Below are 14956 nucleotides of genomic sequence, written 5' to 3'. Positions count from 1 at the left end.
CTGCAGATGTTATTTTTATTGAAGCTGCACCTAGATGATATGCAGACACGGTCGACGCGTGGTTTGTTTGGATTGTTGTGAAATAAATCAGTTTAGGCCTCACATGTAGCCCAGGCTCTTCGCACTGTGCTATTTACTTCTGCAGTGAAATAATCATTAGCCTATAAAACTCTGAAGGAGAGAAATGTAAAGGAGGACTATAGTTAGCAGGCAGCATTATGGATAACCGGCATCGTGTCCCAGTGGACCTCGCATGTCCTAGCCTTAATTTCCTTTATCATTTCTCTGTGCTGTGTTGACGAGGGATAGCGTGAGGGTTTGAATTCAGATGTATATATGTGTATGATGTATACATAACACACATTATACTTGTTTTGTAAACTTTGTCAAGCCTCCTTTCACACGCATTAAACATTGGATTGAGCTGGACTGATGGTTGATGGGGCTGATGATATATCAGATGTTGACTATGAATAGAAATTTGTGTAGGAAACAAATATTTTCTTCTTCCTTACTTTATATTGGAACTTATAATTTACTAATAAATGCCGCTTGTTTGTGTTTTGTTGTACAACAATATGCTTGTTGGATTTTTCTCGTGTTCTTCAGATACAGATCGTTGTCCTGGCTTCAGTATCCACTTCAAGTCAGGCTGTAATTGGAAGAGGCTGAAAAGACGCACTGATTGGTCCAGTCCACTTCCAGGACACTGCGACATGAGTCTTTGTGGAGCCTGAAAGAGACGTGGTCATTAATCCAGCCATGTTCTGCCTTTAAATAATGAAACTGTTGTTGTTTGGGTCCTCTGATTCTGTTATATTCTCATCCCGAGTTGCTCCCTGGTTAACTTTATGCTTTTGTAGCAGGATTGGGGGAAAGTCTAAATGGATTGACTCTGTAGCGTGTTTGGCTGGCTTTGCAAAGCCTACTTTCAAAGGTTTCTCCTTTTTATCTTCATGTTGTGTTTTTTCCTTTTTAGATTGAGAGACAATAAAGTTTCCTCTTCATTTTCTATTCCATCAAGTCTTGGACCGTCTTACTCAAAGACCTCAAAGACTGGCTCACATGCTGAGGTGTAATTGGTCCTCTCCCACTCTCTGCCACTCTCTCGGCTCTTGGTCCAACTAACACGAGTGCTTGCACATTTGGACTAATGATTTTGCATAGTGATTAAAATGAATTGGAGAGTGCGCTGCTTCTGTAGTATCCGGACCCCTCCATCATTAGTGGCTCTCTTCCTCTTTTTTTCTGTGTCTGTATCATCAGTGTTAGTCAAGCAGGGCTTTCAGACGAGGCCCGGGGTGGGCTTTCATGAGCACAGACTCAAAGATTTCTCCACTTCTTGTAATCATGGACACCACTCTTCTAGCACTTTCACTGCCGTCTTCTGGCTTCTCAAAGGTGCCTTTGATTCCCTCACATCCGACACCCAGGCCAGATAGTGTCACATTTTATTTTTCCTGTCTCCTTTTTAACTATCCCCCCAACCCCACTCTTCTCCCCATTTTCCTCATCCTTCTCTTTTCCCTTTTTTTCCCTCAGACCCCAGCTCATCAGTCTGTGTTCATATTTATTGTGTTCGCATTCACAGCTGATTTAGCACTCTTCTCTTTGGGGCCGCTTAATTTCAGACCTCTCCCCTTTCACTTCCACGTTCACCCCTCGACCCCCTTCCAGTTTGCCTTGATCCACCTTTTTTATAATCAGCTCTGTCTTTGTTTTTTCTCTTCTCCTGTTTTAAATGAATAATGCAGAGGGGAGGAAATGGGGATTAAAGAGGAGCTAAAGCCAGTGCCAACTTCTGTGGCGCACAGCTCCACACCGTCTCTCACTGGGCCACGAGCACATTAAGGCTAACAAGCTTTTTTTCTTTTTCTCCCTTGGCACTTTTCTCAGTTCTTCATCCGTCCCGCACTGTCCTACTCCATCCCTGAGGTGCCCGGCTTTTTTCTACTCTACTTGTCCCAGTTGACTGAATATATGCACTTTCTTATCAAGGTTGGGACACTAGTTTTCCATCATGCTGCCAAAGGTTGACTTTTGAAATGATGAATTTACAAGTTGGACAGTTAGTCATTTTTACTTTTAAAGGCTGTATGCAAACTGTGAGTTTTCAACATTGGGTACAGTAGATATCAAGAACCCATGAGTTTATGGGTGTTAAAAAAAAAATAATAAAAAAAAAAAAAAAATGACAATGACGGAATGTTCATGTTCCCCAGCCCAGGTTGAGCCTGATAATCAGGACACAGTTTGAGCTAAATGGGTGACGGTGCATGGAATTGTTCTCACTTTACATTACTCAATTAAGCACGTGTCACAGAAAAAAAAGAGCTGTGACAGGAGATGAGATCAAGTAAGATATTAAAATAAACTTGTGAACCTGTTGTGTGCAGAAAGTGTGAGAACAATGCTCCCTGAAATTCTCTGCATCTCCCCCTAATATCATCCGCCACGCCTTGCCTTTTCTTTTCTCCTCTCCCTCACGTAATTACCCACTGCACTGTCTGTATGACTGGGCCTGCTGTGAGCGCGTCGGGCTGCAGTCGCGCTGACGATGGAACGCAGTCAGAAAACAGTGTTTGTTTACACGGAGTGGTTGGTGGCCTGGAAGGGAGCACTTTCCTAAACAGAAAATGATCCGTCAGTCTGTCTGGGAGATGAATTTGTTCTTGCTGTACTAATACACTGCTGTGTGCCAAATTTCTAGATTGTGTATAGATGTTACAGTACCTGCTAAATTCTAAATTTGTATTATTATAATGCCACTTCACTGCTGTCTGTTGATGCTAATTCCTAAACCTAAATGCTAAATCTTCACAAAAAAGCATGTTTCGTGTTGTTATTCCAGTTTTCCCGCGCAATGCTTTGCTTTTATTTGCTCTTTGCTTACAGTGCCCCCATCCACATGCAGAGCAGTGGCCTTGCCCGTTTACTCCCCTTGATTGAGTTAGCTTCGTTAATTGTGCTATTTCCTGCCGTGTGTTAATCTAACATGGCAGTCTTAATTGATCCCGTTAAAGGGAGCTCAGTTGCCCCCTGGTTATTTTGACACATCGACAATCAGAAACCCAAGATGGGGTTAGGGTCGGGGAGAGGAGGAAGAGTGCCAGTCCCAGTCTGGCTGAACACAGGGCTGATGTGCAGAGAAGGCCGACTGGAAGCATAAAGTCTGCTGAGACACCGAACAAACAGCAATGTGGCCAAACACCCACTTATGTCTTAAAGGCCCTTATTTAAAAAATATTCTTTAACTATCTGAACATTTAAATAATATGTTGTAGTAATAAGCAATAATTTTCCTGTCTATTTTTTTAAATCTTTCCATCACAACTGAATCAAAGTATTTTAGTCAGACTGTATCATAATCATATACATCGCTATAGAATAAATTGCCTTGCATAGATCTGCATATTAATAGGCATTGTGATCCCAGCCAGTCATGTAACAGATGACTAGATCTACATTCAGCACATGAGACACACAGTGATAAAAAGGTTTGTGTTTTTAATGTTATAATAATTTTATGAATTGTGTAGATTCCTGAACCCGATGGTCAACGTGTTTGTGTTTCTTTTGGGGAGATAATTACTATGAATGCTATGTTTAGACGTCCAACCAGAGTTTGCCTGTACAAGATTCATGGCCATTGCTGGGCACAAGTTATATTATTACTTTTTGCTTGTTGATCTTATCGAAATATAAAGCGAAACATTTAGGGTGGAACAATTAACAGTGTTTTCTGTTTTTTTTTTTTTTTTGCTTTTGCTTGCAGTGGTGGCTGCTTTTAGAGCCCTTATTATTTAAGCCTTTTTATATATGAATTGATTTAAACACGTTTGAAACAAGCATTTAATGTAAATTTCCTTCCTAATATAGCCTGTGTTCCCAGGAGAAATTGGGTTGTGCAAACAGTTATTTTCATCATCTTCAAAGCGCACATGAAGGCCAATGAACCCCCCAGAAAGAAACACAACAGAATCATACTCAACACTACAAACGTGTACTTAACAGTGCCGTGCCTATATCTGTTCGTGTCACTCTACATTATTTCCATCTACATGTACAGATTATAGTTTGTTGGTGCAGACGCCTCGCCTCACTTTGTCACAAGTCAAAACATGCCTATATTTTTAAGAATTTTGAGTCAAGTTACGTGTAAATTTTCCCTTTTAACATTTCATATAATGCCAATGTTTGTTTTACGTGCGGTGATGAGCGAAACAACTGGTGATGAAGTATTTCATGCAATTAGCCGGCTTCTAGGCTGCATGCCAGAACACGCGGCGCTGTGGCGTACACCCATACCCGAGACGCTCACCTCTGGGTGCCCTATATTTCCTCAGTAAACAGCTAATGAAGCGGTGCTGCTTAAACGTGGGTAAAACCAGTAATTCCCATGAAAGCTGTCTTGGAGGGACGCCAAGGAAACGCCGTGACATTATCTGTGCTTTGTTCAGATTACTGCGGCTGCCTGTTGTAACGCCGCCCGCCATGTGCAACCTGAGAGGGACGCACAAAAGAGTGTCAAATCCTCTGGCATGCTGTAGGATCCAGTTCAGCTGAAACTCAACACTGGCAGCAACAGGCAGCCGGCGCTTTGTTTTTTAATTTCTGCCGTATGACGCGACTTGTCGGTTGTCGCTCGATTTGTGTCGGGCTCCGCTTTGGCTAACGTGCGTTCTGTCTGTTTGTGTTCGGCAGAGGTGCAAAGGATCCAGCTCCTGACGCCATGGATATGGACACGCAGCCACAGGGACAGCAAGCAGCTTTGCCAGTGTTTCAACCTCCGGTACCGCCACACACCAACACAACAAACTGCTAACGAGAGGGAAATGTCAGCAATATTTATTTTTCAACCAATACTATTGCAGCTGATGGTTTCCTGTCAGTGGCACGTGACTTTTATTTAGCATGTTGACTTTTCATATTTACTAAATTAGGAAAAACAACTCAATTGGGTCATTTCTTTGAAAGTGTAATAATTGTCATAAAGGAATCCAGATCTGTAAACATTCAAGGTTGTTATTAAAATGAACTGACAGAGCAAAGTGCTTAGTATTTAAGGTTATTTATCCCTTCGTCCTTTCATTGCAAACATCGCCTTGTTGTGATCCATAAATTGCGTATCCTGCATTAGGCCTTTTCCCTCCGTCAATCATGCTATGCCATTTATTCTAAGCATCCTTCAGACCACTGTAGCCTGGGTGTGAAACAGACAGCAGTGGATGAATGTTGAGTTGTTGCTATTGATCAGAGCTCAGGAGGCAGGCAGAGGCTGGCCTCCCTGCGTAGCGCTCTCCGTTCGATACAACTCAGGTTTGCTCTGTGCCGATCTAGTTATTGTTGGATTTTAATACCGCCCTCCAACATCAGGCCCATTGATTTCTTTCCAGAAGGATGTTTTTGCCTCCATAACTATTGAATAGACTTTAAACAAAGAGGATCATCCGTATGCCCCAGAGTACGTTTTTTTTTCTTCTTTTTTTTTGTAAAAGAAACAGCACTAAAAATAGGCCTGTGCTTTCAGTTGTTTTTCTCGCGTATGCAAGGGCACTGCAACATTAACACAGGAATTGCCAAGGGGGTTAATTTATTCTAAGATTTGTAATTGCAAAATTAAGCATAATTGGGTTGCACACAGAAGAAAATCAGATAAAAGCTCTAATGATTAATTTGACTTAGGCAACGGCCCCCACGCATATACACACAGACTCTGGATCTCCCAGCAGTTGATTGTGTTATTGTTCTGGCTTAATTATTTCTCTCTCTGTTTTTCAATCTATTTCTAGCAGTTTACATCAGTGTTAATTCCGGGCCTACTTTTTGTTCTCGTCGCTAGCACGGCGAACTTTATCATTGCGTCATATTTTCCCCACTCGGAGCGCACAACTGATTTCACATTTAGTGGGAAATGTAGAGAGAAAAGTCACTTATGTATGTAGATGGCTGTCTAACCAGATGGGTCCCTTTCAACAAGTTCTGTATCTGTTTCACACTTTCCCAAGGTTCAGTCTGCTTGGCAGTGCAGGGGGAAAAACCCACCAGCCTCTTCCTGGAAAAAATCTGAATTGTATATGTGATGAAGGATGTTCTGTATCGCTTGCAATATCATTTCTCTTGGTCCCGAAGGTATGATGCATATGCATTAGGTAAACGAGATGAGCTAGTAAGATGTGCATTTTTAATGGTGCATTTGCTCTTTAAGGAAGTGGGAGGGTTGGCGAGGAGGCCCCCTCAGATCCGATTCTGATCGTCAGAGCAGAGTTTGACAGACACGGATCTGTCTGCGAGGGCTGAGACAAGGCGGTGCAGTTGTGGAGCAGATTGAGAGGAGAAGAATGAGAAGCACCTTTGGGGTGAATCCTGCTGGTTTGACTGCTTGGCTGCCTCACCAGCCGACTGGCTGAGGATGAATATTGCATGGCGCTGTGCTCAAGGGGCTGGTGACTGGCGAGGGGTGGGAGTGGGCCCCTCCCCTTACTGCCAGTTGCAGTCTCTTGCTGACTCTTCTCGTATCCCTCTCTGTCTTTCATAGAGACTACATCCACAGGCTTTCAACTAATGTTTTTTTTTTTTTTTTATATAAACACAGGTTACACGTGGAAGCGGTCCTCTTAGTCGACAACCGCCATCAACATCTGGCTGGAGAGACAGCAGTGTGTCTCAAATGCGGAAACAATTCTGGCTTCAGAAACAGATTGAGACAGATGTTTTGTTTTTGTTTTTTACCGTGAACAGTGGATAATTCTTAATTTGTTGTTAGATGTTGGATGTGAGTCCAGTGTGGACACTGAGCCCAAAGTGAGATAGGCTGTTTTCAGACTTAGCTTAGTGTGGAGGTGTCCCCCTCTCTCGGCTTCTGTCGCTCTCCACGGGAGACGGCACCTCTCTGCCGCCGCTGGCCTTTCTGTGGCAGCCATTGGCAGCACTGGGCTGTCACATCACACCCTCTCCTCTCTGCTGCTTGTCTCCCCCCCTCCCATCACCCTCTCTTTCTCTCTCCCTGTCTTTAGCATTCCCTCTTCCGCTCTCCATGTGTCTTGTCAGTTGTGTTTGCCAATGGTGTCATTATTGGGCAGCCCGTATCACACTTCCTGCGATGAGCTGTCTGTCTGCTCTCTCTGTCTCCAGCTCCTCTCTCCTCGCTCTTTCAATCTCTCTGCTATGAGTTCCCCATGGCGGCGATGTGTCACCTTTATACCCAGTGCGCACTGTCCCTCACAGATGTTACCCATAATGCCTCACATGGCGGCCACATCCCCTGCATCTTCTCCCCAGAGTGACTGAACTAAATGAAGTGAGTTATGCCCATCACGGAAGATGAAGAAAAATCTTAAGAACATAGAAGAATATATTTTTTTTCTCTTTGAGGTAACAGGCAACCCCATCCTATTTAACATTTAAATCTTGCAAATCAGAAATAAAAGAGGAACCCCCCAGGGAGGTTGAGACACTGACCTGCATCATTCAGGGTCATTCCTCTGCCTTATGTGCATGTGCATGTACGTGTGTCCGTCAGTGCCTCGTGTTTCAGCTGGGAGCTGCCCATTGTGTGACACCCGTGTGTGGCAGATGAGACGGCCTGTCAGTCAGTCGTGGCCTGGCTGCCCTTTGAAGGCCAGGCCAGGGGGCGAAGAGGTGCCGCAAATGGCCTGTGAAGTTTACATACACTGCCCACTGCTAAACAGATTAGCTCTAATGAAGTGTCTAATGCCGGGGCCGCTGGCTGACATAATCCTGCCTGGCAGCCCGGCCCCTTGGCTGCCAAAAAAACTGCCCTCCCTCCAGCCCTCTCTTCCGCCCTCGCACGGCCTCTGCTGCCACCCAGGGCGACTCCACACAGGGAGGTGCCCACTGTTAATCATGCCGGACAGTGTGCGATCTGACATGCAAATGTAGGTCATTGCATATGTAAATGTGTGATTACGGGGCTGGCATGCCAGGACACATTAGCGAGACTGTGCTCTCAGCAGGCGGTTGTCACAGCGCTTTAGAGGCTCATGCTAACATTTGTCAAGCTACCATGCAGCGAATGAAAGCAATGCCCTCTTGTCCTCTCTCTCTCTCTCTCTCTCCCCCCTCCTTCCATCGCTCTGGTGGTCATCGTTAAAAATCTTTGCACCTTTAGCTTAGTTTTCCAGTTTGCTTCCTTTTTTAAAATATACATTTAATCAAAGGCACCAATGAAACAATGTGCTGTTAAAGCCCATGAAAGTACATATTAACACACCACTGTGGCACTTTCTGAATAGCAATGAATACGCTGAACAATGGACCGTGCAGCGTTATGTCATCAGTGGCTCTCAGACAGCTCGGCATGATTGTGTTGTCATGCTGGAAAAAAACACACACCTTGGTGGTGTTAATTGGACAAAGCATCTCATTGGTTCATGCCACTTCCTTTGTCTGTCCAATTAGAAAACAATGACCTTCTGGCTCCCCTCCTCCTGGCCACAACATCTACATGGACAGTCCTGTTTGACAAAGCCGGTCATTATCAATTACTGCTCTGACGTTGCTGTAGCTCAAATTCATCCGTTATATTTATATCTTCATCTTTCAATTAAGTAATATTGATGAAAGAAAGCTGCACACATGGTCATATGGTGGTGGAGAAAATATTAATCAGCTACAATGTAACTTTCTTTGGTAGATTTCTTTGTTAAATAGTTAATTGTCAGTGAATAATTTTTCTTTTCTTTGCTGGTAAATAGACCACAATGGGAGTCTTTTATAGCCTCCAGTCATTTGGTCAAACTGTGAAACGCACGCAAAGCAAACAAGTGTGATGACACCCCCTTTGCATGTTTTAGTGCTTAGGAGATTAATTTTGACCTTCCTTCCTTCTTCATCTCCCTTCCCTTCTTCCTAAGTCGCCTGCCCCAGAGCTGCTCCCACAGCCACGTTGGCAGAAGCGCCAGTGACATGTGGCATTCTGATATCTGTCACCTTCTGTTTGCTCCCACCGACAACTTGTACAAGTTTACCAAGAGGCTGGAAAGGTCATGTAGGCTGCTCTGTGCTTTCACACATCGTATCCAAGGGGCTCATTCTGGTTTATTTTTGAGAGCTTTTTTTTTTTCCTCATTGTGGAAGGTGAGCGTCTCGGCCTGCTCAGCCAGTCTTAAAGACTGTGGCCCAATGCCAGACTGTCAGTGATTTGAGTTTACAAACAAAGAGAGAGAGAGATCTGGATTCCTAGGAACTTTTAAATCTGCGTGTGATGTAATGATTAGATGCCTTTTATTGTTATTTCATTCATGCCTGCAGGGAAATTGTGTCTTACTTAAACTGCTTCAACCACAGAACAGCACCTGGAGTTGAGGCGACACAAAAAAATGTTTAAAAAAAATTAGTTTCTTACTAATCGTTGTGTAACCACATCTATAGCTAAAATTAAAAACTGTTTTAATGGCCAACAATGACGGCCTGCTGCCACAACCAGTGCTTGAACTGGTGGACCACTGCTTTCAAAAAATACTGGCATGTTGCTGTAGCCTCTGACTTAATGCTTGCGAATTAGGAATCCCAGACCACTAGGTGCTTTTTGGTTAGTAATGTAAAACACAGAAGCTATGGATTTTCCTGCAACTATAGGCTTAAGCGAGGCAGTGTTTGCTGCAGTAAAATATGTGCATATTCTTTAAGACCTCGCACAGGGTGACACATCATCCTAATGCCAGTCAAATCATCAGAAGCCTGGAGCACCCTCTCAGCAAAACAAACACGCGAAACTGGGCCTCACCCACATCCTTCAGCCCTCATTCTTTCCTGTATCAGTAGTGTGGAGATAGTTGTGCTTCACTGACAAATGCAGTACACGGGTGCAAAATGTCTTTTAATCATTTGGCTCCTTCTGTGCATATGCTGTTTGGGATCATCTAAATAGTTTCTTCTGTTTTGTTTCCAGAAACCGCTGCAGCCGGATATGGGGTATAATTCTCTGGCCAACTTCCATATTGAAAAGAAGATTGGTCGCGGGCAGTTCAGTGAGGTGTACCGGGCGAGATACCTGCTAGACAACACGTCAGTGGCCCTGAAGAAAATTCAGGTAAAGAATGAGGTGTCGTCGTCTTACCTGGTATTAGCTTCTATACAGTACTATTATGTTTGTTAGTGGTCCCTTTACCACAAGGCCAAGGTTTGGGAGAATTCACAATAGGAATTTAAATGCAAAGTGGCTATAAGGGTTATTCTGCTTCCAGTGTATGACTTGCAGTTTTTATAGTGAAAGTTCACACGCATGCACAGATTTACAGTATCCCCTAGTTTACACACACAAACACTAGCAGGAGAATATGCTGCTGTACTTGAGACATCCACAAGCCTTATACACTCCCTACACAGTGACGTGTGTGTTACAGATGTGAAACACCTGTAGTCACTCCAACGCCACCCTCCAGATAACAGCAACCTTGTTTTCTGTTTAGTGTTTTTTTCCCCATCCTCTCCACATCTCTCCATCTTGCTGTTTTTTGAATATGTCATAACACCCCTCTCTGTCCTCTCTCTCACCGTTTGATCTCTTGATAGATATTCGACTTGATGGATGCCAAAGCTCGGCAAGATTGCATCAAAGAGATAGACCTCCTTAAGGTAAAGAACCAGAGAAGAGGGAGACGGCGTCATGCACTGTGCTCTGTTCTCTTAAGGTGCCTCAGCTGAGACCTTCCACCACAGGAAAACGATTGATCTGCACCAGACGGCTTAGATTTGTGATTTGAGGTGTGTGTGTGTGTGTGTGTGTGTGTGTGTGTGTGTGTGTGTGTGTGTGTGTGTGTGTGTGTGTGTGTGTGTGTGTGTGTGTGTGTGTGTGTGTGTGTGTGTGTGTGTGTGTGTGTGTGTGTGTGTGTGTGTGTGTGTGTGCGCTCTCTTGCATAGTGGTGAATGCAGAGCAGTGTTTGTTTATTTGCGCGCTCAAGTGGGAAAGTGAATGAGTATGTGTGCGTGACTGTACAGTATGTGTCTCCTTATGTCTTTGAGCGAGCAGCGTGTGTGAAGGGGTGCAGCGGTGTAACATCCCTTCAGGCTCGCTTTGACTCCCCCCTTTTTTTTTTCATGGCAAAAATATAGTTTTTATGTTTTTGTAATGTTTAGAGCCAGGCAGCAGAGGATCAGCATGGAAATTTAGCATCCTCCCCCATGTGGCTCTTGTTGCTTTACCTCCTCCCAGTCTTTATTCTTGCTTTTTCCTCTGAAGAGGTTTCATTCATCAAACCTTCTTAAACATGTGTCAGCCAGCTTACGCTTAAATACTAATGAAGGAACTAATGACAGCTTAAATGTTTCCCCCTGTCTGCAAAACTGCAGATTCGTGTCAAAGATGTGTGTGTATTCCTGCATCCCTGGAAGTGCTTTACTCCGCGCATGCAGCCTTTTAGCGTGCGTGTGCACTGCAGGCAGTTTGTGCACGTACGCACGCTCGCTTACACACACCGAGCAGAACAAGAAAACAAAACCAATTAGTTTGTGCCACTCAAACACTTGAGTGAAGCTCCTGGGGCTCTTTGGGCCAATCAAAGGCAGCGATACTCAGATGCAGGCGAGACCATGTAGAGAGCTGTAATCTGAGTAGCAGATCATTGACTTGACGGCACGCCACAGTGAGGTTTGCCTGAATCTGTATATCTGACCTCCTAACAGGGGTCAGGGTTGGGTGAAATATCAGACTGCCAGGTACCTGCGTTTTTCATTTGCTTTAAGTTTTTTTTTTTTCCCTCATTATATAGATTTTCTACCTCCTATATATATATCTCTCTTTATTTCCTTGTTGTTATGGCATTCCATCCATCCTTAATCCGTCATGTCCTCTCACCTGCCGTCTCCCACTCCGAGGCCTTTGTTCCCTTTTATTCCATCCTATAAGCTGATTGCTAGTGAGCGTGTAAGTTATCCCTGGCCCTGTGCTGTCCAGCCAGCCCGATAATCGAGGGCTGAGCATGAGAGAGAGGCAGTTCTTCTGCCTTTTTCCCCCCACTAGACAGGCGAACGGGAGACACAGCCAAATCAGAATAATGAGAGGCACACTGGCATGGACCGACTGGAATGACACACGCGTGGTCTCTCTCTCTCTCTCTCACACACACTAATGCGTACACGCACACACACACATGCAGACACAGAGGCTGCGTTATGGCCTTTCAACAGACTGCCTGCCTGTTTGTTTGTTTGTCTGCCTGTGTTTTTGTCTGCTCATTCATCTGTATTTCTCTGTTCTGGCATGGCGATTCTGACTTGAGAACCTCACTCCTCGCTCTGTCCTTTTGTCTAAGTCCTTGCTGATGGGAATGTTGCAGATGTGTCTTGCTCCCTGCCAATCTGCTAGTTTGCTATTGGGGAAATCCCACAGCTGTGTATTCCTATTAACTCTGGATTGTGTTTTGAGGACTGTAAATGACGTCTGAGGTTGCTTTCCTCTGCAGATGGTTAGATGATACCAGTGATTTATGAAAACGACATAACTGACAGCTTTACTTAACCCGCTATGCTCACTATAAATTCACTTTAATCCTTAGGTCTCGGTGTATGTCTATCACTATGTTTAGTGCATATTTGCTTTCTCTTCCAATGGATAAACAACCCAAAACTGCGTGACTACTCATTTTCTTATTCAGTGAATTGAAAAATATCAATATGTGCAGCACAAGGGAGCGGTTTCAGCCGGTGATCGACATCAGAAGCTGTTCTGTCCTCAGCTGAAGTACAGTAGAATGTAAACTTTGCACTCGTTCATATTCCTACCAGCTGCTTGTAATTCCCTTTTATAAACACACTCTAACCTCATTCATTATTGTAGTTAATTTTGCGCCATCAGATTGCATTAGTCAGTATCTTGTTCTTCTTTGAAGCACATCACCAGCTCGCCAAATATATCACATAGAGTCTTGCATGATTAAGTAATTACACACACTGGTGAGTCTCAGCCAGTGTGTGTAATTACATAATCATGCAAGACTCTATGTCATATTTCCCAATGAATGCGTGTTGTATTGCAGTAGGGTCCCATCTATCATTTACATAAGCATCTGCATGTGAACACATCTCTTCATTTCTCTGTAGCATCCGCCTGAGGTGCAAGTGGTGGAAGGGGTGGGTGTGTGTGTGTGTGTGTGTGTGTGTGTGTGTGTGTGTGTGTGTGTGTGTGTGTGTGTGTGTGTGTGTGTGTGTGTGTGTGTGTGTGTGTGTGTGTGTGTGTGTGTGTGTGTGTGTGTGTGTGTGTGTGTGTGTGTGTGTGTGTGTGTGTGTGTGTGTGTGTGTGTGTGTGTGTGTGTGTGTGTGTGTGTGTGTGTGTGTGTGTGTGTGTGTGTGTGTGTGTGTGTGTGTGTGTGTGTGTGTGTGTGTGTGTGTGTGGTGGGGGGGGGCTTGTCATCGCTGCCTGGCTGTGCTACAGTGTGGAGCCGTGCAGAACTGACACTCTGAGCCAAAACTACATCTGGCAAGAGAGGACAAGGGAGGGAGAAGGAAAGATGGAGACATGAGGAGGGGAAGGAGGGAGCGAACGAGGAAGAGGATTGTGGAGGGATGGAGTGGAGAGTGTAGTGTAGCGTGGTGTACTGTACTGCGCGCTCCTTTCCCCTCTTCTCGGCATCATTCAGAGCATGAACATTTCTTTAATCACAGCAGAGAAAGCAGAGCGCAGCGCAGTGGAGGGTGCGTGTCACACCGCTCCGTCTGCTCGCATCACGAACCCCCCTCCCCGACATCGCCATGCCACACGGCTCCATGTCTGCAGCTCCATGTATCATCCCCTCTTCTAACGCGGCTCACCTTGTGTCTCCTCTGCCCTTTTTTTCTTGCTCACCTTTGTTCTCTTTCACTACCTCTTCACCCCGCCCTGTCACCATCATTCTTTTCGCTTGTCTGTGTCACTGTGTCATTTGTTTTTTTTTCCCCTTCATTGCGCCTCCCTCTCTTCCTGTTCTCCCTCCCCCTTTTCGCTTTTGCTCTGGATGGATTGAGACTTTTTGTTTACTACAGGGAATGCTGTTCCTGCCTTATTGACCAACCAACAGGAAGGAATCTCAGCCAGAGATGAGCCTGGGATGCTTGTTTTTCTGACTGCCAGCCATGTCAACTTGTCAGGCGTGTGTGTGTGTGTGTGTGTGTGTGCGTGTGTGTGTGTGTGTGTGTGTGTGTGCGCGTGTGTGTCTCACACATGGGTTACTGTCATCACACACAGAGGGGTTGTTGTGACATGTCACCCAGCTTTGTCACACTTGAGGACAAAACCGTCTCATTAGGTCCACACTTAACAAATGCGGATTTCCAAATATGGACTGAGCAGTTTTGTTTTAATTGGCGGTGAAAGTACAGCGGGCTGCCCAACTCATGACATGAGATCCTCTGCTGTTCTATTCATCTACTCATACGTTTGGTTTCATATAGATTGTGTAACAAGTTTGAAAGAAGATGCCGCTGTCTGTAGCTGGAACAAAGTAAGATTTTCAGTCGAGGAATAGCTAGTGAAACCAAGCACACTCTCAATGTGACAAGTGTCACCAATGGGTCTTCCCTTTTTTTGTGTGTGTGACATGCCTTTTTTTTCTCCTCCCACAGCAATTGAACCACCCCAATGTGATAAAATATCATGCATCTTTTATTGAGGACAATGAGCTGAACATAGTCCTGGAGTTAGCGGATGCTGGGGACCTCTCGCGTATGATCAAGGTAAGAAGCAAAGAAACACACAGACGAGCTGTCGCAGCTAATTGTGTGTTTGTGGTCGTTAAATACTGAGTAACGCTTAATCACTTATCACACACAAGATCCTGGATGGAAACTAATCCATGCAATTCAAAATACTTCAATACAATGTTGTCCGTCAGTTGAAAACATGATTCAGTAACACAGTCTAAACATTAGCCAGCCCAACTTCAAACGCCACACTTGGTGTCAAAAGGAAGCTCCAAACTGCTGACGTGGCCTCTTTTACTGAAGCAATGGTGGCCGGAGG

The 14956-nt window shown here is 44.6% G+C and overlaps 1 protein-coding gene across 6 annotated transcripts in view; it reads left to right on the top strand.

Moving 5' to 3' along the window:
• nek7 (NIMA-related kinase 7) overlaps nt 1-14956 on the top strand; it is a 71660-nt gene that overhangs the window by 11810 nt on the left and 44894 nt on the right. For 4 of the 6 annotated variants that reach the window (XM_029145562.3, XM_029145563.3, XM_029145564.3 and 1 more), the window contains exons 2-5: nt 4705-4792; nt 9914-10054; nt 10537-10599; nt 14560-14670. In XM_029145562.3, coding sequence (XP_029001395.1) covers nt 4733-4792; nt 9914-10054; nt 10537-10599; nt 14560-14670 — 375 coding nt within the window. In that variant the 5' untranslated portion in view covers nt 4705-4732. Of the gene's footprint in view, nt 1-4703; nt 4838-9913; nt 10055-10536; nt 10600-14559; nt 14671-14956 lie in introns of those variants that run through there. The other 2 variants (XM_055507956.1, XM_055507957.1) reach the window with 2 other exon arrangements.

This window comes from Betta splendens, chromosome 4, assembly GCF_900634795.4.
Source record: "Betta splendens chromosome 4, fBetSpl5.4, whole genome shotgun sequence".
NCBI classification, from domain to species: Eukaryota; Metazoa; Chordata; class Actinopteri; order Anabantiformes; family Osphronemidae; genus Betta; species Betta splendens.
Note: the sequence above shows the minus strand (reverse complement) of the source record. Positions and strands in the feature narration are given on the sequence as shown.